This window comes from Capricornis sumatraensis, chromosome 6 (genome assembly GCF_032405125.1).
Source record: "Capricornis sumatraensis isolate serow.1 chromosome 6, serow.2, whole genome shotgun sequence".
NCBI lineage: Eukaryota > Metazoa > Chordata > Mammalia > Artiodactyla > Bovidae > Capricornis > Capricornis sumatraensis.
In genome coordinates this window covers 46,269,960-46,296,741 of record NC_091074.1, presented here as the reverse complement: position 1 = coordinate 46,296,741, position 26,782 = coordinate 46,269,960, and the positions used below count along the sequence as shown (strand labels likewise).

General features: G+C 39.1%; 1 protein-coding gene and 1 pseudogene across 1 annotated transcript in view; one reads left to right on the top strand and one right to left on the bottom strand.

Annotated features, from left to right (window-relative positions):
• The window catches only part of KDM4C (lysine demethylase 4C), a 400,505-nt gene that overhangs the window by 40,741 nt on the left and 332,982 nt on the right, over positions 1-26,782 (top strand). The window contains exons 3-4 of the mRNA XM_068973756.1: positions 1,003-1,178; positions 3,400-3,514. Coding sequence (XP_068829857.1) covers positions 1,003-1,178; positions 3,400-3,514 — 291 coding nt within the window. The remainder of the gene's footprint in view (positions 1-1,002; positions 1,179-3,399; positions 3,515-26,782) is intronic.
• On the bottom strand, positions 19,083-19,473 carry LOC138081388 (large ribosomal subunit protein eL30 pseudogene; annotated as a pseudogene).

Below are 26,782 nucleotides of genomic sequence, written 5' to 3'. Positions count from 1 at the left end.
TTCTAATTTTTAATCATAGGAATATGTATTTTTGGTCTTATTGTTGATGCTCTTTTCATTGTTAATAATTAAGTGTTTAAATACTCTGGGAAAATGGTGTGCTGAGCTGCTTCATACAGGCACATGAGAATTGAGGGAGCATGTCTCTTTTCAACCTCATATTCAGTGATGTCACATTGCTGAGCTCAAATTTGCCATGGCAGGAGTAGTTACACCATGGAAATAGGCCAAAGCTACAAATCAGGGTTTCCCCCACCTCCCCAGAAAGTTAGTTGTTAAACATTTACTAGCATTCCATTCTCATTTGCTATATTGTATGAGAGGTATTTAAAGAAATGATATTGACTAAGCCCTGCTACTATGCTGTGCTTAGTCACTCAATTGTGACTCTTTGCGACTCCATGGACTGTAGTCTCCCAGCCTGCCATGTGGATTCTCTGGGCAAGAATACTGGAGTGGGTTGCCATGCCTTCCTTCAGGGGATCTTCCCAACCCAGGGATCAAACCCAGGTCTCCTGCATTGCAGGGAAGCCGAAGAATACTGACGTGGGTAGCCTATCCCTTCTTCAGGGGATCTTCCCAACCCAGGAATCAAACTGGGGTCTCCTGCATTGCATGTGGATTCTTTACCAGCTGAACTACTAAGCACAGTACTTATTTTTCTCATGATAATATAAACATCATTTGAACTTTGGCAAGTTATTTTATTTCTGTGTATCTCTCCGTTTTAGCTTGAAAATAGAGAGGTTAACTGTATCAAGTAAAAATAAGTTAATTAATGCAAGTTCAGTATTTGGTATAGTGAGTATTCAGTAAATTTTGTTTAAAAATGTCATAAGGTAAATGTTTGGGAGAGTGAAATCATTTCCTTTAATGTAAATCTCCACAATTCTTTTACACATTTGTCATAGAAAAGATGAGGAATTCTTGTATTCTGCTGGAACATGAGAGCTAAATAACAATGTGGAATGTTTTCCAAATAATTTTGTATTTTACGTTTAGGTGATTCCTCCTAAGGAGTGGAAGCCAAGGCAGTGCTATGATGACATTGACAACTTGCTTATTCCAGCACCAATTCAGCAGATGGTCACAGGGCAGTCAGGACTGTTCACTCAGTACAACATCCAGAAAAAAGCCATGACAGTGAAGGAGTTCAGGCAGCTGGCCAACAGTGGCAAGTGAGTAGATTCAGTGTGCTGTTTTTACTTCTTTCGAAGATGTGGATGAATATGGTAAGAAACCAAGGAGATGGAAGCTTGTGAAGAGCGGGAGCCTTCTGCATAGTCTATTTCGTTTCCCATTTAGCTGTTTCTGTTTTTTAGGTGGTTGTCTGCCTTCTAGAAAAATTGTTCCTCATTTTATCATCTCATTCATAATGTCTGTAAATGAATTTTTGTCCCTGTCTTTTACCTTGAGTTTTTGTTTCTACGCTTGACTCCTCTTTGTTAGGCAGTTTCTTCTGTGTGTGATAATGTTTAAGTCTTGAATGATAAGTTACAGATATTAGAAGAATAATTTAAAAAGAAAGTCCGTGGGGATTTTCCTCCTGGTCTAACGGCTAAGACTGTGCTCTCAATGCTGGGGCCTGGGTTCAATCCCTGGTCAGGGAAGTAGATCCTACATGCTGTAACTAAGGCTGGGCACAGCCAAATAAATGAATAAAATAAATAAATGAAATAGTAAAAAAAAAAAAGAAAGGAAAATCCTTGAATGACTTGAATGGCCACCATTATTGTAGTAGTCACCTGTTCCTATGTAATGAATGACCCCAAACCTTAGTATCTTAGATCAGTAAACATTTAACATCAGTTTCTGAAGGCTGGGAGGCTAAGAGTGGCTTAGCGGGTAGCTGTGGTTTAGGACCTTGCATGAGGTTATAGTCAGGTTGGGTGGGGTTGCTGTCACCTGAAGACTTGACTGTGTCTAGAGGATTTTCTTCCAATATTCCTTCCCTTATGTGGCTGTTGGCTGGAGTCCTGAGTTCCTTGCTGCAATAGCTATTCCTTGTGTTGTGTGGCATCTAACTTCTTCCAAAGCAAGTGATCCAGAAGTTCAGTTCAGTTCAGTCGCTCAGTCGTGTCCGACTCTTTGCGACCCCATGAATTACAGCATGCCAGGCCTCCCTGTCCATCACCAACTCCCGGAGTTCACTCAGACTCGCCTCCATCAAGTCAGTGATTCCATCTAGCCATCTCATCCTCGGTCGTCCCCTTCTCCTCCTGCCCCCAATCCCTGAGTTACCAAGATGGAAAACAGACTGTCTTTTCATTACCTGTTTCTTGACTATCATTTCTGCCATGTTCTATTTGTTATATGCCAAGTGCAGCCCATACTTAAGGGGAGGAGAATTAAGCTGTATATCTTGAAGGGAGATGTATCAAAGAATTTGTGGATATATTTAGAAACTGTCACAGTTATTAAATTACCTTTTAAAAAGACTGTTTTTGATATGGTAGTTAAGGTCTTAGATCAAAACATTAATCTAGAAACACCCCTTCCCCACCAAACCAATCACTATCCAACCTAAAAACATCATTGTTTAAATTCCCTGGATGGGTATGCATGAGATTGAGTCCTTTGGATGATCTTAAAAAAAAAAAACAAACCTGTATTTGACATAGTAAGCACTCGATGGTAGTTGAAGAATCTTTTATTCTATATGAAGTTCCTCTTATGGAGCATAATTGCTATTCCAAAGGAATTAAACATTTGATAGTTAATTCAAGTTTCTCTCGAGTTTTTTTTTGTTGTTGTTGTTAGGCATTGATAAAACCTCATTGTTTCAGATCTCAATTGAGAATGTAAAACTTTAATCATAGACTGGATTGGTTTGCTTTCATATTCTGTAAGAACTCTAATAAAAAGTTCAATGCCAAAACAAGATTGCAGAAGCAGTTTTATCCAATTTCATATAAACTGTTTATTGTATTCTGTTCTCTGTCTTCTAGTGCCTATTTCCAGAGTCATTCTTTTTTTTCTCCTAATTTTTCTTTCCATAGTCATCCTTAAAGTATTAAATAGCTTATTTCATTTATACTAAATTTTAGTGGAATCTCTACTTCATACATTTTAAGTTGTTCAAGTATAGTATAATTGGTTAAAGAGTTTAGAAAATGTTTTGAAAGATAAAATAATGAGTTTTAAGTAATTTTTTGCTTCTGTTGTTGGTACTTTCATGGAAGTATATTTCTTAGTCAAAAAATGAAGTTTTCATATAGAGTTATTTAGGAGAGTTTTGAGAGATCTATGATAAATACATTTACATATTTACTTGTTAGATTTGACAGCATGAGGATGCAGTATTTTCATTTCGATGGAATTTTGTTTAGAAAGTGATGGGCAGGGAAAACCTTAAAATTGTCTTTACTGTTTGTGCTTTGTTTCCTCTCTCTTTTCCAGGTACTGTACCCCGAGATACTTGGATTATGAAGATTTAGAGCGCAAGTACTGGAAGAACTTAACCTTTGTGGCACCTATTTATGGTGCAGACATTAATGGGAGCATATATGATGAGGTACATTTCTATTATAGTGGGTTTTATAAGGTATCATTTCATATCATTGTTTTTGTTACCATTTTAGGTGGTTGAGAAGCAGTTATTTGTTGTGCTTTGTGTGACCCATAACTCCTCATAGGACAAGAGGAAATAAAGACACATCGGTATGATTGCTGCTGCTGCTGAGTTTTAAATTGAAACCAGCTAGTTGTACAAATACCTTAGACTGTTCAACAATAAAATAGTATGTAGTTATCTGGCTAGTCTTTCAGTTACACTCAAAATTTTTAAAAGCAAAAGCACATTATAAAAATACTTGGAAAACAGGAAATATTCATAATAAAGTAAAGTTGCTCAGTCGTGTCTGACTCTTTGCGACCCCATAGCCTGTAGCCTACCAGGCTCTTCTGCCCATGGGATTTTCCAGATGAGAGTACTGGAGTGGGTTGCCATTTCCTTCTCCAGAGGATCTTCCTGACCCAGGGATCGAAACCAGGTCTCCCACATTGTAGGCAGACGCTTTACTGTCTGAGCCACCAGGGAATTAATATGTATTGTGGCTCAGATGGTAAAATGTCTGCAATGCGGGAGACCCAGGTTTCCTTTCCTTTCCTCTAACATGCTTATATTCTCTTTTTTTACTGCCCCCAAATTGTGAGGATTTTTTTTCTTAAAATACACATTGCAGTCTTTCTAGTTATTTTTCCTGAGAACATAATCTGCTTGATATAATGTTATCCTTCTTGCCTCCCCCATACTTAAAATCCTATTAATTTTTTTTACTTTTGAAACCTTTTTTACATTTTCCATTGTTTTATTTCGAAAAATTTCTTGCCTACCAGAAAGTTGAAGTAATGCAGTGAACACTGGATGCCTTCATGTGGATTCATGGGTTGTGAATTTTGCCGCATTTGCTTTTGGTTTCTCTGTCACTCTCTCTTTGTTTCTGTCTCTCTGTCCTTCTGCTGTAACATTTGAAAGTGAGTTACAAACATTATGACAATTCACCCTTAATTATTTCAGCATGAATCTTTCAGTTATAAGGCAATTTAAAATTTATATTGGGCTTCCCTTGTGGCTCAGCTTGTAAGAATCTGCCTGCAATGTGGGAGACCTAGGTTTGATCCCTGGGTTGGGAAGATCCCCTGGAGAAGGGAAAGGCCACTCACTCCAGTATTCTGGCCTGGAGAAATCCATGGACTGTATGGTCCATGGGGTTGCAAAGAGTCGGACACGACCGAGCGACTTCCAACATTTATACAATAGTATCTAATATAGAGACTATTTTCATAGATCCCTAAGTTTCCCAGTAATGTTCTTTATAAACTGCTTTTTCCCCCATATGAAGGATCCAGTCAAGAGTTTCCCTTTGTTTTTTAAAAAATGAATATATTTTTGGCTGTGCTGGGCCTTCTTTGCTGTGTAGGGCTTTCCGTGGTTGCAGAGTGGGGGCTCCTGTCTAGCTGTGGCGCATGGGCCTCTCAATGTGGTGGCTCCTCTTGTTGCAGGGCACAGACTCTTAGCACACAGGCGTCAGTAGCTGGAGCACGCTGGCTCAGTAGCTGTGCTCGTGGGCCCTGCCTAGAGCATGCAGGCTTCAGTAGCTGTGACTCGCAGGCTCTACGAGCGCAGCCTTAGAAGTTGTGGTGCAGGGGCTTAGTTGCTCTGCGCCAGGTGAATCTTTCCAGACTAGGGAGCGAACTCATGTTCCTTGCATTGGCAGGCAGACTCTTGTCCACTGTGCCACCAGGGAAGTCCGAAAGAACCATTGTTATTTTTGAAAATGGGCTGGGTATTAGGTGATACTGTGGAAGTACTGATGTCATATTCAGTGTGATGATGGCATGATGGTTTTGTCATTACTAAAGAATAAATCAATAAGAATATACTTGGAGTACAAATGAATCACTTTGCCATACAGCAGAATTTAACACAACATTGCAAATCAAATATACTTCAATTTTTTAAAAGGAGGGAAAGGGAATATACTTTTTGTATATGTTTTTATTTATGTGTATGTTTTTTTATTTTGTATATGTTTTTATTTTGTGTCTTCTCTGTGGCTTCTTCCCTGTGGTATCCTGGCAAGTTTGCAGGTTTCTGCAAACACACACACACACACACACACACACACACACAAACACTTACATTAATATATATACATAGATATATATACACATGCACATGGACACATATATTTTTCCTTATAAATTGAGAATATACACTGAAAAATATATAGGTGAAATAATATGCACTCTGGAATTTAAAATATCTCAGGAAATAAAGTGGAATGGATATAGTTGAATGAAGACTGGCCAAGTATTGGTAAATGAAGCTAGATGATGGATACATGATGTTTAAAATATGTATGTTTGGAATATTACAAGTTAAAAAAGGGAAAACATTCTTTCTCTTTCTCCCTTTTAGATTTTCACCAGTGTAAATAAACTCCATATTGATAATGTATTGTTAAGTTAGTACATACTTGTATAGAAAAATTTAAAAATAGAGAAAAATATGAAGAAAAGGTTACTTATAAGCTTACCAAACAAGCATAACCTCTGTGATTTCCTTTTGGCCTTTTATGTTAGTGTATATATATGCTTGCATGTGTGTTTGTGTTTCCCCACCTCGAAGGCTGAGGTGCGTTGCTTTAGGAGCATTTTCAGTATTGCTCTCCGGAGGATCATTTTAATATATTCTAGCTCCAGCGGTTTCAGATTGTACCTTATATTAAGTCTTTGCTATGTTTTTTGGTATTTCAATTATATTCTTTTTCCCTCCGTTTAAAAAATTGAAGTATATTTGATTTATAATGTTGTGTTAAATTCTGCTGTATAGCAAAGTGATTCATTTGTATTCCAAGTATATTCTTATTGATTTATTCTTTAGTAACGACAAATCTCTTTTAAGTGTGCGTGTTTTGGTTACTGACATTTAAGAAAATGGGTGCCGTTAGTACTAAATCTTCCTTACAGAAGATAGCATCTTGAAATGGGTGAGGCCAAGCAAATACTGTTGGTATTTTCAGTTGAGGCCCAGTAGTGTTTTCTCAAAGTTACGAGGCTGGTAGGCTGCTAGGTGCCCTTATTCTCCACACCAGTTTTAAGGAAGTAATTATGTAGAGTCAGTCTCACAGTTGTGGAAGTGTATAAAGCTAGGTCTGTGTCACCTACGAATGTCCCCTGAGCTCATGGTTTGTTTTGTGTCTTCTCTGTGGTTTCTTCCCTGTGGTATCCTGGCAAGTTTTCAGGTTTCTGAAAGGAAGATGGCTGAGGAATCATCTGGATTTTGGGCTGAGAGGTTGCGTGTCTTAAGGCTCAAAAATAAAAAACTTAGTCAAGATTTGTTTCTAACCATACCTTGGGATCATTGAGCTCTTTGTTCCTTTTTTGTGAATATAATTAAGGAGTAGAAACAGCATATGATTTTTAGAACAGTTGACATAAAGCTGCCCTGAACTAGCTTTTCATATTTGATAGTAAAATTATATAATTGTTGACATCACGGATGAGGCTGATGGGCTTAGTTTTGTAGTGCTTATTAATTTACTGCTTGTGTTTGAAAACCAGTTACACAATGGCATTGCTTCAAGGGAACATTGACTTTAGACTTCAGATTTGAGTAACTTTAGTTATTAAAATTCGATGAACAAAATTCACTGGTTTGTAAACATGCAGTTTTTAAAGTACCCTTATTATTTACAAGTTTTGGAGACAGAAATCTGTCATTTTGGTAGGATCTACAAGGCATAGTATTTTATGGAATTTCTATAGGGGCATTTAGTAACTCCAGAACTGAGCTGACATTTTCAGCGCTTTTGTAGCATAAAGACAGACATGAGAGATATTGTGAACTGGTACTGGTAAACAAAACCAATCACACTCAAGACAACTAAATTCAAGCAAATGAAAAGTAACTTGTATTTGCCCCCTTGAGGTAGATGGAAAGCAACAAGAGAAAGAGTGCATTAAAGAGAGTAATGAAGAGTGAGCGTAATAATAACTTGTGTCAGGAACATTTGAAGTCATTGTAATGTATGTGCATTGGAAAAAGCTTGTGTGTTGTTTTGCTCTTTCCTATTGTATCTTTGTATTGTTTAACTGCGCAGTTCATTATTTAAATTGTATTGGATGTTGGTTTGTTATGGTTCATGGCATTATTTTGAAAGGGATTATAGTCATCAAGTTGTAGTTCACTTTCCTGCCTAATTTCTAGTTATGGCTATTCCCTTTAATGTTAAAAGAAGGATTCAAAATTCATAACCTTTTATTGGTGGGGATAGGAGTTCCTAGAGAGGGTGGGGGGAAGGTAAGAGAAACAGTTTGTGCAGGGTGCAAAGGTGAATAAAGATCCTGGTTCTCAGGTAATTCACAGACTTGGGGGACAGCTGTGGGGTTCCAGGGAGCCCAGAGAGGCACTTTGAGTAGCTTGGTGTAGAAGGAAGAATTTTTTTTTTTTTTGTAGGAGAGATGAGCTTGGCCTAGATGAGCAAGTTCAAGACAGGTAGAAGGAGGGAGAGAAGAATGGAACAGAAGCTAGGTAAATTGGAGGATAAGATTGCACTTAATAATTTGTCTCTCCCCCTCTTTCTTTTTTTAAAAACTGAATTTGAAGGCTTTTTGGTGAGCTTGGGCTTAAGGAGAGTGAGGCAGACCTGGAATAGTGGCTGTGGGATCTGAGGGAGAGGATCAGCCTGGCGGGAGATGGATTGTATGGGCCCCTCCTGCTTGGATATTTATCTTGTAGCACCAAGCAAGTCTGTTAAGGGACAAAAACGGGTGCCATTGTATTGTTGATCCAGTTGCGGATACAGCATAGGAATTAGGGGTGAGGGTGTTCGTGAAGGACTGGTTGAGGACCATCAGTCTTATAGGAAAGGGACTAGGGTCTGGAGATTCCAGGGGAGAAGTCTTGGTCCCTCTTTCATTCGACTGATGCTTTCAGAGCTTGATTTCCTTAGGATATACTTGAAAATCTGAGCACCATGGGCAGCGGCCTCTGGCACCAGTAACAGTAACATGATTTAAGGAAGCTGCTGTTGTTTAGTTGCTCAGTCATGTCTGACTCTTGTGACCCCATGGACTGTAGCCCGCCAGGCTCCTCTGTCCACGGGATTTCTTAGGCAAGACTACTAGAGTGGGTTGCCATTTCCTTCTCCAGGGGATCTTTCCGATCCAGGGATCAAGTCCTTGTCTCCTGCATTGGCAGGTGGAGTCTTTTACCACTGAGCCACCAGGGAAGCCCTTGAGGTAGTTACTACTTGTTAAACCAAAATGCCAAGCCTATCAAAGGCATGACATGACAAGGCCCAGTCTTTGAATGTATGATGCAAAGCCTTACTTGTCTTTGTAAATGAAGTTTTATTGGAGCATAGCCTTATTGTCCATCTACATATGCTCAAAATTCTCCAAGCCAGACTTCAGCAATACCTGAACTGTGAACTCCCTGACGTTCAAGCTGGTTTTAGAAAAGGCAGAGGAACCAGAGATCAAATTGCCAACATCCGCTGGATCATGGAAAAAGCAAGAGAGTTCCCGAAAAACATCTATTTCTACTTTATTGACTATGCCAAAGCCTTTGACTGTGTGGATCACAATACACTGTGGAAAATTCTGAAAGAGATGGGAATACCCGACCACCTAACCTGCCTCTTGAGAAATCTGTATGCAGGTCAGGAAGCAACAGTTGGACATGGAACAACAGACTGGTTCCAAATAGGAAAAGGAGTATGTCAAGGCTGTATGTTGTCACTCTGCTTATTTAACTTCTATGCAGAGTACATCATGAGAAACGCTGGACTGGAAGAAACACAAGCTGGAATCAAGATTGCTGGGAGAAATATCAATAACCTCAGATATGCGGATGACACCTTATGGCAGCACGCCGTAAGGCAGAAAGTGAAGAGGAGCTAAAAAGCCTCTTGATGAAAGTAAAAGAGGAGAGTGAAAAAGTTGGCTTAAAGCTCAACATTCAGAAAACGAACATCATGGCATGTGGTCCCATCACTTCATGGGAAGTAGATGGGGGAACAGTAGAAACAGTGTCCGACTTTATTTTTTTGGGCTCCAAAATCACTGCAGATGGTGATTGCAGCCATGAAATTAAAAGACGCTTACTCCTTGGAAGAAAAGTGATGACCAACCTAGATAGTATATTCAAAAGCAGAGACGTTACTTTGCCGACTAAGGTCCGTCTAGTCAAGGCTGTGGTTTTTCCTGTGGTCATGTATGGATGTGAGAGTTGGACTGTGAAGAAGGCTGAGCGCCGAAGAATTGATGCGTTTGACCTGTGGTGTTGGAGAAGACTCTTGAGAGTCCCTTGGACTGCAAGGAGATCCAACCAGTCCATTTTGAAGGAGATCAACCCTGGGATTTCTTTGGAAGGAATGATGCTAAAGCTGAAGCTCTAGTACTTTGGCCACCTCATGCGAAGAGTTGACTCATTGGACAAGACTCTGATGCTGGGAGAGATTGGGGGCAGGAGAAGGGGACGACCCAGGATGAGATGGCTGGATGGCATCATGGACTTGATGGACGTGAGTCTGAGTGAACTCCGGGAGATGGTGATGGACAGGAAGGCCTGGCGTGCTGCTGTTCATGGGGTCGCAAAGAGTCGGACACGACTGAGCGATTGAACTGAACTGAGCATATTATATTTGGCTTTTTTGCACTACAGTGGGAGAGTTGAGTCATAGTGACAGATTGTATGGCCCCTTAAAGCTAAGCCCTTTGCAGAAAAGGTTTGCTAACTCCTAATATAGCGGTACAAATTATTTGCTTTTGGGGAAGGATTCTCAAAACTTTTTTAAGATATAGATAAAATTCTGAATGTTTTTAGTTATGACTATGTTGATATTTTGATTATGACTATATTTATATTGATTATGTAAAGATCCTGAAATGAAATTTGGTAATGTCAGGGACCTTCTGTAAGTAAAGAAGTTCCTGAACTTAGAAATAGAGCCACCTGTGTTTTTAGGTGGCCTTTGATGAGTCCTTGGAAACACTAACAGAAACATAAGAGTCCCAGGATCTGAAACTCTTATTTTGGTTATATTTTACTAAGGACTGGTATACTGATAAAGAACGTTTTAATTAGGAAATTCCCTGGTGGTCCAGTGGTTAGGACTCTGTGCTTTCACTGACACAGGTCTGTGTTCGATCCCTGGTTGGGGAACTAAGATCCTGCAAACTGTGCAGCATAGAAGGAAAAGGAAAAAGTTTTAATTAACCTTTGTGCACTGTTCATTTAAAAAAATCAGTTCTCTGTTTATAGAAATATGAGAGTTACTTCACGAAACAAACACAAAAACAACAGATAAAGAGAAAAGATGAACAGGGAGAAAAAGGTGCCATAACTATGTGGGATGATTCATCTTGACTAAGGGACATTAAAATAAACCCATATCTTAAGGGAAAAAAAGAAGATATAATATTTCTGGAATAGCCAATAGCCGTACTTCCACAGACGTTTGAAGACAGAGTGCATCTCTTTGTTCTGTATGTGAGGGCTTAGACTAGGCATTAACATTTTTCACTAACATTAGTACAGTGTTCTGTGCTCATTTGGGCTGTATTTCTACAATTATCATATGTACAGTGGTGATTCTCTTATTGATGATCATTGTTCTTTAAATAGAGGTTTAAAAATGAAGTTCCACGTACTTTCCTTAAGCTGGCTATTATCTTCTTGATAACACTAGAAGGATCTCCAGTAGTATTAATCTGTTTTCAAAACAGTCTTCTTTGCAAGGTTTTCCCTTGGTTGAGTGGTGACAGACACTTCCTTCCCTAAGTTTCACCTGTCTCCTCCATCATCTGGGCTTTCTGATTTGAATACTTCATTCATATCCTAACAGGCGTTGCTGTCAGCAGTGGCCCCTTTGAGATGATGTTTTTCACAGAAGTGCACCAGCAAGGTTCCTATCTCACGGGAGTTTAGCCTTCTTTGGATGCTTAATGTCTAGGTACTTCTTTCTTTTGAATAACCCTGTGGGATGACATGGCGTTATAATTGACTGTTTCCCTTCTGGGGCACTGTCTTTGATGATAGTTTTCAGCAGTTCATTGGCGGAAGATAGCACTTCTCACTGTGAGGGGAGGCCACTTCACCCGTGACCCACAGCGTGCACTGTTTTATCACTGTTCTCCCAGTCTTGCTTTGAAACTCACCTGCTTTGCTGACATCATGTTCCTCCACTTTGCAACTGCCTTGGGCTTCCCCGGTGGCTCAGTGGTAAAGAATCCGCCTGTGATGTGGGTTTGATCCCTGGGTCAGGACAATCCCCCGGAGGAGGAATGGCAACCCACTCCAGTATTCTTGCTTGGGAAAGCCCATGGACAGAGGAGCCTGACAGGCTACAGTCCATGGGGTCACAAAGAGTCGGACACGACTGAGTGACTGAGCATCATATCATTGAAGGTGTCTGTCATCTTCTCCTGTACCAGCCTGGTACTCAGTGGTCTCCTACACTGCGAATGACTTATCAGTCTACTGCACGGGGAGTTTCTCTAGTTTTTTATGTATGGTGTTTGTTTAAGTAACACAGTTCAGCTTCCCAGGAGCAACTTGGGTGTGCTGTGAGGTGTGGACATGCTGAGATCACGTCTTATGCACTTCTCTCCAACACTGTGTGCCATCACCTTCAACTCTCTATGCTCACTTTCTTTCTTCTCAGGTTTTTCCACATTTGAAGAACACATTTTCACCAACAGTGCTTGGAAGATGGTAGCAGTGATGCCCAGTACATTTATGCTGGGCACAAAGCATAATCTTTTAGGGACAAGAACTGAGATAATAACTGAATTGCCGTCTTTGTTACCTTACATAGATTTGTATGCAACTGAAAGCTTTCTGCTGGTGGATGTTCACAGGTCATTATAGAGTTTTTGATTTGGTCAGTGAATTTAGGGTAAAAAAAATATGTTACTGCAGCAGATATTTTGAAAATGAGGACAGAAAATGAAGGATACTTGCATAATTTCTGTTTCTTTCACATAAACTCTTGAGTCCAGTGATGGCAGGTATCATTTCTCATAGACTCTCTTGTAACATCTGCTTCCAAGAACGCACCTAAATAATAGTAGGGTTGATGCATATATGACATTGGTAAAATAGCCTGAGGCCAGATCATGGAGTTTTCTGAAATTTTTTCGTTATCACTCTCTACATCTTGAAGAACTGTTTGAGGTTATTTAATAGGGAAGGGGTAGGATCAGAATCATGCTTTAGAAAGTGTGATCATATAATGGCTTACAAGAGGAACTGGTCATAGCAAGAGGCTTGGAGAGTGCTTTTAGGAAGGAGGGACGAGGGTGGGGTCAGAGTGATCTTGACCCCAGAGTGGTCATGATCCCCATTGGGTGTTTTTCTGAACTAACTGAGATAGCAGTTCTCAAATTTTGGCCTTTTCAGCACCTACAATTACAATTATTCTTGTAATAATTTATTGTGGATCTCAAAGAGCTGTTGTTCATGTGGGTTGTATCTATCCTTGTTTATTGTATTAGAAATGAAAACTGAGAAGGTTTAAAAATATTTAAATCATTAAAAAGAATCTGTTATGTAATATTCATATTTTTCTTAAAAAAATTACTGTATTTTCCTAAACACAAAATTTAGTGAGAGAAGTGGCGTTTTTTAATGGGTTTTTCAAGTCACTAGTGTCTCAGGGTTAACAGTCACTTAGTCATATCCAAGTGACTGTCCTCTTTGTGGCCCATGGACTATATAGCTTGCCAGGCTCCTCTGCCCATGCAGTTCTCACTAATGTCTAGCTTAAATAGAAACCCCTTTCCAGAATCTTGTATCTGCTTTTTGTGTTTAATCTGTTGTGATATCATGTAGCCTTCTGCACACTCTACCTTACACACATGGGAGAATGAGAGTGAACAAGGAGAATAATGTCTTGGTATAGTTGTGATAGTGGCTTTGATGCCACAGACCCAGTGGCCTTTGGACAGCATTGTGAAAGCCTCTGTTGTAAGACATTTAGCAGGAGACTCCTTCCCTGATCTCACTCTATGTAAATGATGCGGGCATCTTAAGGCAAGGTAACAGTTTTCCATTCTTGTTCATATTAGACCTTCGTGTCACTGTGTCCCTGATAGGAACCTCCGAGACCTAATGACATTACGAGACAGTGGTTCTCCAAGAAGTCATGGAGTTATTTGGGGGAGCATCAACCATAAATTCTGACATAAAACTCTGGCAAGATTTTTTAAGCAGAAAATAGACTTGGGGTGTAAACTTAAGTTCCTGCATCTTAAGACATATAAAATATTTTAAAGTGTGTTTGTAAGATTTTCCTTTCATATTAATTTGCTAGTCTATTGTCATCCATGTATTTATTAATAGATAATTGATAGAAAATTCAAAGCTGTTTGAAAAATACGGTGACAAACCTTAAAAAGACAAAAAATTACATCTTTTACTGCATATTTCTTCATGAGAGCTGGGGAATTTTTTCTTTTTTCTGCTATGGATGTACTGGATAGATGGATGTGTGTTTATGTACTCTTTCTAGTTTCCCATTTTTTTTTTAATAGTCTATGATTATAAGTGCATAACTTTTTTAGGTAAAAATTACCTTTTTGTTAATACAAGTATTATAAAAATGATGAAAAGCATCAAATGTCAGAGAAGATTGAAATCACTCATAATCCTGGCATTAGGAAACAAGAGCTGTCCAAAGAGTTTAGTGTCTTCCCTTCCAGTGCCTTTTCTCTGTTTAGTGCTCAGTAGTTCTATTGTTTTGAACAGGTGTGGTATCCTGGTGAACACAGTTTGGTTTTGTCTCTTCTCCCTCTCACTTTAGCACATAGTGAATGCTTTGCCATGATTACAGATGTTCTTCAACGGGATGATTTAACGTTCATTGTATCTCTCATTTTTATTGGTAGGATGATTTTCTTGAGCAGAGGAAGCAGATAAATCTAAGGTGGAGAGGGATGCTGGGGGCCGCAGAGCAAGGAGGGTACGACAGTTCCTAGGGTTAGGGTAGGGTTGGCCCATGATGCACTGAGGGGTGACCAGCTCATCACTAAACCATGAGGCACTTTAACCTCTGTTAACCCACTGCTAACAGAGGCACTTTGCCACCAACATTGCCTCATTTCCTGCCTTTTCTCCACAGAAAAACAGAAAGCGGTATTAAATAGAATAGAATATTTGGCCTATTTACTTATATAATAATCCATGTCTGCCATCCCTAGCTGTGACTTTCAGGAAAACTGTTGTTGCCTTAGAGGCTGTAAAGGGAAAGAATTGAATTAACAGCTCTCTGAGGTTCCTCTCAGCTTAAACGTGTTTGCTTTAAGTAACATTTCTTCAAGAAGGTGAACCAAAGTCTTAGATAAGGAATTTTTTTGAGTTCTAGATTTCTTTTATATTATAACTTTGTCAAGAACCCCTTTAGAAGAATACTAGCTGAAGCATAGGAATCTTTTTATACTAAGATTTTAGTGTTACTGGCATTTAACCTTGCAGATGACTCTTTTATCTTCCTGCAATTCAGTTAATTTGCTCAGTCATGTCCAACTCTCTGCAACCCCATGGACTGCAGCAAGCCAGCCTTCCCTGTCCATCACCAAATCCTGGAGCTTGCTCAAACTCATGTCCACTGAGTCCATGATGGCATCCAACCATCTCATCCTCTGTCGTCCCCTTCTCCTCCTGGCTTCAATCTTTCCCAGATCAGGGTCTTTTCCAATGAGTCAGTTCTTTGCATCAGGTGGCCAAAGTATTGGAGTTTCAGCTTCAGCTTCAGTCCTTCCAATGAATATTCAGGACTGATTTCCTTTAGGATGGACTGGTTGGATCTCCTTGCAGTCCAAGGGATTCTCAAGAGTCTTCTCCAACACCACAGTTCAAAAGGATCAACTCTTCAACGCTCAGCTTTGTGGTCCAGCTCTCAAATGCATACATGACTACTGGAAAAATCATACCTTTGACTAGATGGACCTTTGTCAACCAAGTTATGTCTCTGCTTTTTAATATGCTGTCTAGGTTGGTCATAACTTTTCTTCTAAAGGAGCAAGCATCTTTTAATTTCATGGCTGCAGTCACCATCTCCAGTGATTCTGGAGCCTAAGAAAAGAAAGTCTGTCACTGTTTCCATTGTTTACCCATCTGTTTGCCATGAAGTGATGGGACTGGATGCCATGATCTTAGTTTTTTATATGTTGAGTTTTAAGCCAACTTTTTCACTCTCTTCTTTCACTTTCATCAAGAGGCTCTTTAGTTCTTCACTTTCTGCCATAAGGGTGGTATCATCTGCATATCTGAGGTTATTGATATTTCTCTTGGCAGTTTTGATTCCAGCTTGTTCTTCATCCAGCACGGCATTTCGCATGATGTACTATGCATATAAGTTACATAAGGAGGGTGACAATATACAGCCTTGATGTACTCCTTTCCCAGTTTTGAACCAGTCTGTGGTTCCATGTCCAGTTCTAGCTGCTGAATCTTGACTTGCATACAAATTTCTCAAGAGGCAGGTCAGGTGGTCTGGTATTCCCAGCTCTTTCAGAATTTTCTGCGGTTTGTTGTGCTCCACACAGTCAAAGGCTTTGGTGTAGTCAATAAAGCAGAAGTAGATGTTTTTTTTAGAACTCTCTTGCTTTTTAGTTAATCCGCAGATGTTGGCAATTTGATCTGTGGTTCCTCTGCCTTTTCTAAATCGAGCTTGAACATCTGGAAATTCTCGGTTCATGTGCTGTTGAAGCCTTGCTTGGAGAATTTTGAGCATTACTTTGCTAGCGTGTGAGATGAGTTCAATTGTGCAGTAGTTTGAGCATTCTTTGGCATTGCCTTTCTTTGAGATTGGAATGAAAGCTGACTTTTTCCAGTCGTGTGGCCACTGCTGAGTTTTCCAAATTTGCTGGCATATTGAGAGCAGCACTTTAATAGCATCATCCTTTAGGACTTGAAATAGCTGAGCTGGAATTCTGTCACCTCCACTAGCTTTGTTTGTAGTGATGCTTCCTAAGACCCACTTGACCTCGCACTCCAGGATATCTGGCTCTAGGTGAGTGGTTACACCATTGTGGTTATCTGGGTCATTTAGATCTTTTTTTTTTGTATAGTTCTGTAGTGCCACCTCTTAATATCTTCTGCTTCTGTTAGGTCCATACCATTTCTGTCCTTTATTGTGCCCATCTTTGAATGAAATGTTCCCTTGGTATCACTAATTTTCTTAAAGAGATCTCTAGTCTTTCCCATTCTATTGTTTTCCTCTGTCTTTGCATTGATCACTGAGGAAGCCTTTCTTACCTCTACTTGCTATTCTTTGGAACTCTGCATTCAGATAGGTATATCTTTCCTTTTTTCCTTTGCCTTTAGCTGCTTTTTTTTTTCACAGCTATTTATAAGGCCTCCTCAGACAACTATTTTACAATCGTTTTGCCTTTTTTGCATTTCTTTTTCTTGAAAATGGTCTTGATCACTGCCTCTTTACAATGTCACGAACCTGCAGTGGGGTGGCTTAAATATGTTCATCCACCAGATGGTGCTGTTGGACAACAGATTTTTCTAAGGCTGCAGGTTTCTAAAATATTAAATATTTTAGATAAAATATTTAAACTGAGTCACCAGTGTCCTTTCCATTTTGTATTTTTATCATGTTAGGATATGAATTATTCTGAAATAAGGACTATTTTGAAGCCAAAACACTAGCAGTATGTGTAATTTTCACATCCAAGGGAAAATACTGTCATTCGAGACATGCCTTCATGCTAAGAGAGAGCTGTTGGCCTTGGATTATACCTTTTAGGTTTTCATTTTGTGTTAAAGCTTCTATTTAATAAGAAATCATTATCTTCCAGCATATTATGGCTTATCTTTAGTGAATGAAGTCTTAGCCTGATGATCTCAAGTTATGCCATCCAGATGGGGGGGGTGTGTGTGTGTGTGTGTATGTGTAAAACAGTACTTCTATTCATTTGTCACATTGCATGTAGAATGTTCTATCAGTTGTGGAAGCTGTATTTTAAGAAGAGTATTGGTAGAGAATTGTTGATAGAAGAAGATTGAGCTGATTTGCCGGCTGACCTCAGAGTATGTGACTGCTGACTCAAAGTGTCTGTCTTGCACATGAGAGAGTTAGGTGGGATCACTGTGGGGAGAAGCAGTTTTGGCTGTGGAAGTGCTAAATTGATGGAGACACACATGAGTCCCACATAGAGTTCCATGCCTGAGGGGGAAAAGGGTGACAAGTCTGGTTGAGATGGAGAGTTTGGGTAGTTGCTTGCCCTTGCCAGCTTCTTAGGATTGGTTTCTCAAAATAAATCACCACCTGTCCGTGGGCTTTTGGTGTCACTGGGACAGTTTGTGTCATGAGTCCCAGGAGTATGATTCTAATTATGTTCTAAATAGGATTTTTTTTAAAAAAGAGCTATCACTAAAATTATAAAATGATTTTATTTAGTTTCTAGGTTTATACATTTAATTTTTTAAAAAACTATGTTTTGTATTTTCTAAATTAGAAAATATAGTTTAATATTCTGGCAAATTGTTAGTATTTTCTTTTTCGTTGAAGGAATAATGTTGAGCTTATGTATATGATATAGATTTTTTTTCACTTACGAAAATGAAAATGAGACCATTGGCAATACCTTAGGTTGTTTTTCTTCATGAAGAATAGAAGGGTGTTATTTGAGCCCTCTGCCAGGTGTTATTCGAGCGTGTAAAATTTAAGATTGCTTTAAGTGCGAAACAGCATTATAACAGCTAGAAGAAACAGGAAAAAGTAGATAAAGTCCTGTTGGAATAGGGAGAAACAGATATATTCTTTATGTTAATTGTAATTGTCCTGGCATTAATAGTTGTGAAGAGGCTCAAGCCCTGCCCACATTTTGGTACTTTTCAGAAGCTAAGTGGCTTAACTACTTCTTTAGTAGGATCACATTAACATCACAGACTCTGATAATGATATTACTTTCTTTCTTAGATCCATCAGAGAATGGGACAAGTTGGGGACCTGTGCATTTGATTACTAAGGAGGAAACGTATTAGACATTATTTTACTGTCAGTAGTAGTTCAGTTCAGTTGCTCAGTCAAGTCCGACTCTTTGCAACCCCATGGACTGCAGCACACCAGGCTTCCCTGTCCATCACCAAATCCTGGAGCTTACTCAAACTCATGTCTGTCAAGTGGGTGATGCCATCCAACCATCTCATCCTCTGTCATCCCCTTCTCCTCCTGGCGTCAGTCTTTCCCAGCATCAGGGTCTTTTCCAATGAGTCAGTTCTTCACATCAGGTGGTCAAAGTATTGGAGTTTCAGCTTCAGCTTCAGTCCTTCCAATGAATAGTCAGAACTGATTGCCTTTAGGGTGGACTGGTTGGATCTCCTTGCAGTCCAAGGGATTCTCAAGAGTCTTCTCCAACACCACAGTTCAAAAGGATCAGTTCTTCAATGCTCAGCTTTCTTTATAGTCCAGCTCTCAAATCCGTACATGACTACTGGAAACACCATAGCCTTGACTAGACGGACCTTTGTGGACAAAGTAATGTCTCTGCTTTTTTGTTTGTTTGTTTTTAAAACAAGCTCTGGCCAGTTTTATTAAAGAAAAATTGTACATGATTTACTTTTCACCAGTCTGGTCTGGCATGCTTCGGATAATATCAGAATCACCTGGATCAATGAGAGCCAGTGTGCATACTCTGTAGTATTTTCCACATGCTGTGCCCAATTCAATATTATTGCCACTGTAGTGATGGACACCAGTTTTGGCCAACATGGCGTAATACTCTATTTCAGATTTCCTCAAGGCTGGGCAGTTGTTGGCGAGGATGACCAGTTTCGTTTTGCTTTGTCTGATCATTTTCAGAGTCTGTTTGTACCCCAGCACATACTTTCCACTTTTCATAACCAGCTGGAGCCTAGAGTTGATCGACTCCAGTGACTTTTTCGTCTTCTTTTCGGCCACCATCTTCCTGCCTTAGATGCGGGACGCCCCCAACCAAGAGCAGCCGCCAAGATGGCCGGGGAGCGAGAAAGGAAAGAATCTGTCTCTGCTTTTTAATATGCTGTCTAGGTTGGTCATAACTTTCCTTCCAAGGAGGAAGCATCTTTTAATTTCATGTCCGCAGTTACTATCTGCAGTGATTTTTGGAGCCCAAGAAAATAAAGTCTCTCATGGTTTCCATTGTTTTCCCATCTGTTTGCCATGAAGTGATCAGACCGGATGTCATGATCTTAGTTTTCTGAATGTTGAGCTTTAAGCCAGCTTTTCACTCTCACTTTCATCAAGAGGCTCTTTAGTTCTTCTTTGCTTTCTGCCATAAGGGTGGTGTCATCTGCGTATCTGAGATTATTGATATTTCTCCCAGAGATCTTGAGATTCCAGCTTGTGCTTCATCCAGCCCAGCGTTTCTCATGATGTACTTTGCATAGAAGTTAAATAATCAGGGTGACAGTATACAGCCTTGACGTACTCCTTTCCAGATTTGGAAATAGTCTGTTGTTCCATGTCTAGTTGTAACCGTTGCTTGTTGATTTCTCAGGAGGCAGGTCAGGTGGTCTGGTATTCCCATCTCTTTCAGAATTTTCCACAGTTTATTGTGATCCACACAGTTAGAGGCTTTGGCATAGTCAATAAAGTAGAAATAGATGTTTTTCTGGAACTCTCTTGCTTTTTCGATGATCCAGTGGATGTTGGTAATTTGATTTCTGGTTCTTCTGCCTTTTGTAAATCCAGCTTGAACATCTGGAAGTTCATAGTTGATGTACTGTTGAAGCCTTGCTTGGAGAATTTTGAGCATTACTTTGCTAGTGTGTGAGATGAGTTCAATTGTGTGGTAGTTTCAGCATTCTTTGGCATTGCCTTTCTTTGGGATTGGAATCAAAACAGACCTTTCTGAGTCCTGTGGCCACTGCTCAATTTTCCAAATTTGCTGGTGTATTGAGTGCAGCACTTTCACAGCATCATCTTTTAGGATTTGAAATAGCTCAACTGAAATTGCATCACCTCTACAAGCTTTGTTTGTAGTGATGCTTCCTAAGGCCCACTTGACCTCACATTCCTGAATGTCTGACTCTAGGTAAGTGATCACATCATCATAGTTATCTGGGTTCTGAAGATCTGTTTTGTATAGTTCTTATGTGCATTCTTGCCACCTCCTCTTAATAGCTTGTGCTTCTGTTAAGTCCATGCCATTTCTGTCCTTTATTGTGCCCATCTTTGCATGAAATATTCCCTTGGTATGTTTAATTTTCTTGAAGAGATCCTAGACTTTCCCATTCTATTGTTTTCCTCTGTTTCTTTGCATTGATCACTGAGGAACGCTTTCTTATCTCTCCTTGCTGTTCTTTCAAACTCTGCCTCCATATCGGTATCGTTTTATTCTTTGCCTTTTGCATTAGGCAAAGGAGTCAGTAGTAGAGACCTTACCACAAATGGCGAACAAATTGTTTAGTTTTCATTAAAAATTTGAGGCAGGTGGTCTAGGGCCATGTTGCTTCTGTGATGCCATCAGAGACATGCACTCCTAGCAGTTACTTTTGCCACCTTCACTGTGACATACTTACCCTCGTGCTCTTGTGGTTGCTGCTCATTGTGTCTGAATGTCTGGTGAGGGAAAAAGGGCACAGGATTTGAGCCTGCTTAGACAGCCTCCTCAAAGCTTTCTCCTGGAACTCCTGCCCTGTTATTACCAGTTACATCTCATTGGCCAGAACCATGCATAACTAGCCTTAGTTGTAACTACTTTGTTCTTTCAGTTAAGTGAGGTTCTATTAGTAAAGAAGGTAAAAATAGATACTACAAACATAGGCAATCTCTGTTGTAAAAGTGTATTAAGACAATGATTTTGAAGTACTGTGTTACACTGCAGTATAATACACTTCCAAGAGTTGAATTAGACAAAGGGCTTAGTAGTCTAGAAAATATGAATGAAAGTGAAAGTGTTAGTTTCTCAGTTGTGTCTAACTCTTTGCAGTCCTATGGAGTGTAGCCACTAGGCTCCTCTGTCCATGGGGCTCTCTAGGCAAGAATGCTGGAGTGGGTTGCCATTTCCTTCTCCAGGGGATCTTCCCAACCCAGATCTTCAGCACTGCAGACAGATTTGCTGTCTGAGCCACCTCGGAAACCTTAGTCTAGAAAATATGAATACATCAGTAAAAGTTGTAGAGTTTTAAATTTCCTGTATTTACAAAGAACTTGTCAGTGTCTGGGTTTGGAATTTTAGTATTTTCTTAAATGTTGAGATAATTGATCCTCTTTAAAGGAGAACAAGGCTTTTATGGTTCAGATTCCTTTTAGGATTTTCTGCAAGAGTCCTGTGTAGATGTATAAAATAAAGTCAACAAGTTATATTTATTATTTCTGTAAGTTTCTTTCTTTTTTTTTTTTAATAGAATGCATGTCTGAGTGAATCCCTGAATCCTGCTCTTGGCCTCATGCCGTTTTTTTTGAAATAATCTTTTAGATTGGTAGTCCTTAAAAAAAAAAAGGGAAATAGCAAATATAATGAACAAATTATTAACTTTCCCTTCCAGTCATTGGGGGATTGAGGGAAGTCTTTCCCTCCTTGATTATATAAAAGTTTAGAATTGATTTTCTGGCTCATTGATTGGCTGTGAGGCTTCGGGCACAGTAATGCCAGCTCGGGTTAGAGTTTTCCATTGTCACCCTTGAATTCTGGTTACCCAGTAGTGAGCTGTGAGATCTTGGGTGAGTTATCTGACTTCTCCCAGGGCAGCTGTCTCATCTATAAAATGGCACTAATAATAGATCGTAGTTCTATTTATCACCTCATAGGGTAAAATGAGATGAATAAGTAAAACACCCAGGGCAAGGCCTGCTCTGTATTATGTGCTGAAGAACAGCTGCAGCTGGCGGCAATAGTAAAGCAAAATGGGACAAAAATCCTGAAGCCCTAATGAAATGTTCACTAGCTGTTTCTACCAAGAGAATTATGAAGAATGCTGTTCTGCAATATTCATTTACTTAGAAGTCCAACCCACGGCCCAGCAGTTTATTCTTTCTACCATCTGTCGAAGCCTGTCATTTCAGAGCAGTGAAGGATATTTGTTTAGGGGTTACTACTAAAGAAAATGTGCCTGCTCTTTTCACGAGATACACTGCTATCCTCTTATCACTAAGACAAGGTGCCAGGGCAGAAATGGTACCTGGGATGTGACTCAGGACGTGTTCTCTTTTTCATGACTTTTTCTTTATCATATTTTTAGAATGTATTATCTCATTTTATATGTGAAACTTACATTTTAAAGCACAGTGATACATTGAGTACCCCAAACCCACTATGCAGTCCCATAGCTAAAACATTACTGTTGTGCTGCTCATGGGATGCTCAGTCTACAGTCCGTCTTTGCTATCCCATCCCATCACCATGAGTGGCCCTAACTTTGTGTTTGGTATCTTGCCTAAAAAAAAACCCAAAAGCAAATTTTGTTGTTGTTGAAATAGTTGATTTAGAATGTTTTTTTAGTTTCAGGTGTACAGCAGAGTGATTCAGTTATATATGTATCTATTCTTTTCCAAATTCTTTTGCATTTAATTGGTTACAGAATACTGAGCAGAGTTTCCTGTGCTCCACAGTAGGTCCTTGTTGGTTGTCTGTTTTATTGGTAAATATAGCACTGTGTACATGTCAATCCCAAACTTCCTAATTACCTCTCCCACCCACCCTTGCCCTCTAGTAACCATAAGTTTGTTCTCTAAGTCTCTGAATCTGTTTCTGTTTTGTAAATAAGTTCATTTGTATCATTTTTTTTTTAAGATTCCACATGTAAGTGGTACTGTATATTTGTCTTTCTCAGTCTTACTTCACTCGGTATGACAGTCTGTAAGTCCATCCACGTTGCTGCAAATAAGATTTTATTCTTTTTGATGGCTGAGTAGTATTCCATTTAATGTATGTATGACATTTTAGAAAATAATTCGTTAAATATACTTTTGGCTGTGTTGGGTCTGTGTTGCTGTGCGTGTGGGCTTTCTCTAGTTGCAGGGAGAGGGGTTTGCCCTCTGGTTGTGGTACATGGGCTTCTCACTGTGGTGGCTTTTCTTGTTGTGAAGCATGGGTTCTCGGTGCACGGGGTTCAGTAATTGTGACACGGGAGCTCAGTAGTTGTGGCTCCTGGGCTCTAGGACGCAAGCTCAGTAGTTGTGGTGCATGGGCTTAGTTGCTTTGCAGCACGACGGATCTTCCCTGCTCAGGTAGCCCATGTCTCCTGGATTGGCAGGTGGATTCTTTATCAGGGAACCACCAGGGAAGCCCCCTCATCGTCCTTATCTATTCCTCTGTTGATGGACATGTGGATTGCTTCCATGTCTTGGCTATTGGAAACAGTGCTGCAGTGAACATGGGGTGCATGTATCCTTTGGACCATGTTTTTCTCCAGTTGTATACCCAGGAGTGGGATTGCAGGATCATCTGGTAGCTCTGTTTTTAGACAGATGCATATTTGTAAACAACATATTTAGTTTAGCTTATTTTTGACTGTGTTAAAAGTAGTATCACTTTGTTAGTCTTCTGAGACTATCCCAAACACTAAGTTTTCTGAGTTTATTCATGTTATTTGTGTGCTATTGTTCAGTCATTTCCATTGCTGAATGGCATTCCATTTTGTGAGTATATATTTTATTTTTTATTATCCTGTTGGGATATTTTCTTTTTCTTTCGTCTTAAATATTGCTTCTATGAACCCATTCCTGTATATGATTTCTGGTGTACTATATATAGGTACTCTGAAGCACTTATCTAGGAATGAAAGTGCTGCCTCAGAGAGTATTCAGCTTGGTCAGATATTGTTGCCTTGTTTCTCAAAATCTTTGTAGCAAAGTCTCCCCTTGCACTGTATAAGACAGCTTTACTGAGGTATAACTTGCATACCACAAAATCCACCCATGTTGAATGAATAATTCAATGATTTTTGTGTAACCATCACCACAGTCCAGGTTTAGAACACTTCTGTCACCTTCAAAAGCTTCCTCATGCTGACAGTATTCACTTGATCCTGTTCATCTTATTACTTACCAACCTTTGACTTTGTAAGTCTTGTGGCTTTACAATATCTTGTTTGTGAATTTGCCTTTCTCTGACTATAAATAACTTAGAATATCTTGTCTTGTCTTTATTGATCATTTGTCTTCTTGTTTTTTCCTCTACTTATTTTTCTGTTAGATTGTTTGATTTTTATTTTCTTTTTATATGGAGTTTTTAATGTATTCTGGATACCAAAACCATGCCAGTTACATTTGTGGAATTATTTGCTTATTTGCTTCAATTTTGTCTTGATCTTCCCAGACTTTTTTGTTTCTTTCATTTTTCCCTCTCTCTCTCTCTCTCTCTCTCTCTCTCTCTCTCTGTGTGTGTGTGTGTGTGAGAGAGAGAGAGAGAGAAAGAGAGAGAGAGAGAGGTAACAGGTTAATAATTTTAATTCTGCCATCTAAAGCTATATAATGGTATATCAGATTCATGGAACTATTGTAGACATTCAGTAAAGTGATAACTGTGCAATACCACTTAGTATCTCAGAATCAGGAATATACAATTTTGAATAGTTTAAACACAATCCACAGTCTTTAAAATCAGAAACCATCTGAAGTTATATAATTGTCAATTAAATGTTACCACTTAATAGTTGATATAGTAGTCTATATCTAGTAGGGAATGTTGAAAGCAATTTTAGAGTCTCATCTTGTTGGACTCTGTTGGGAATGTTTCTTGAATAGATATGTGACTGGCCAAGATGGATAAACACAAGACAAGAACAAGTAAAGTTCTACCACGATTTCAGTAGTGTTCACTGTTTTCTTTGTCAGTTAAAAGTGAACAGCCAGAATTACCAACTTTACATATGTACAAGGTGTGCTGTAAAAGGATGTTTGTTTACAGGCATGTAAAAGTACTTTGTAACTAGTGTGATAAAATAATGTATAAAGATAAATAGCAGAAACAGTAATCGTCTGTGAATTTGCAGAATCAATTCCCTATTTTATATTACATGAAATAAAAGCAGTTTTAGTTTTCTTGAACTGCTTTTCTAGAAATACTTGAAAAGGAATACAGACAGAAATTATTATTTTTACCCTTGGACATGGCTGTAAAAATAGTTAGAAAATAAACCAAGGGGATTTCTCTGGTGGTCCAGTGGTTAGGAATCTGCCTTGCAATTTGGAGGATGCAGGCTTGGAATCTGGCCTGGGAACTAAGATCCCACATGCCACCGAGCAGCTAAGTTTGTGCCTCCACAACTAGAGAATCCGTGTGCCACAACGGAAGATCCTTCATTATGCAACTAAGACCTGATGCAGCCAAATAAATAAGTAAATATTCAAGGGGAAAAGAAAACCACAACCAAGAATACTGGAATGCCTGAGTCCAGAATGAACCCAAATATTTGGCCATATAGAATATTATTGACTTCAAGAGTAGGAATAATAATGAAGGATTTATAAGCAGTTGTTAACCAATAAACATAAGAGGCATTTTGATGATTTTGCCACCGGAAAACAAAAGCTGTAGCATCACTAAAAGTTCTGAGAAGTCTGTTTTATATAGCTTCAACTCAGTTGAAAGTGTATTTATTTATATTTATTTAAGGTAACTAAAATTGGCATCAAATATATTTATAGATGGTATTTATAGTGTCTTAATGAACAGAGATTTAAATTTTAATGTCATTGGTTTCATCAGTGTTCTCTTTTAGTGACTTTATTTAGTTTTGTATTTTTCTCACTCCTGGGACTCTGAATACATGAACTATAGATGTTCCGTCCTAAGTATTGCTTAACTTTAGTTTGCAGATACTTGGTCTCATCTTTCTGTGCTGTACTGTGTGTTTATGTCTTAAATTTTCTCTTCTAGATAAGTACTTCTCTTGTTTAATCCCTTCAGTCAGTTTTTAGTTTAATGATATATAAATGAAATGGTGTATCAGTGATATACTAGTGAAATGATATATTTCATTTGTAGAAGTCTGCCGTGTCTTTGTGATTCCATTTTTAAATTTCTTTAAGCATTTCAAGTTCTTAAGCCTGTGAAAATTCTGATACCAGCAGTCCTTGGGGTGTGGAAGGGCCAGTTGTTTTTGTTAGCTTTCTCCCATGAGGTCTTACCTCCCTGTATTTGTGGTGATCTTCAGTTTTATGCTTTGGCTTGATCCTGATTTGTGGAAAATCTGTAAGTCAAAATGGAGGATGCTTTTCTCCCAGAAGGACTGGAGTTGTTTTTGCCTGGAACCAGAGATTTAAATAACTTCAAGGTCTCAGTGGTCCAAACTCAAGGCAGGGGCCCCAAGCTCTCTATAATCTTTTAT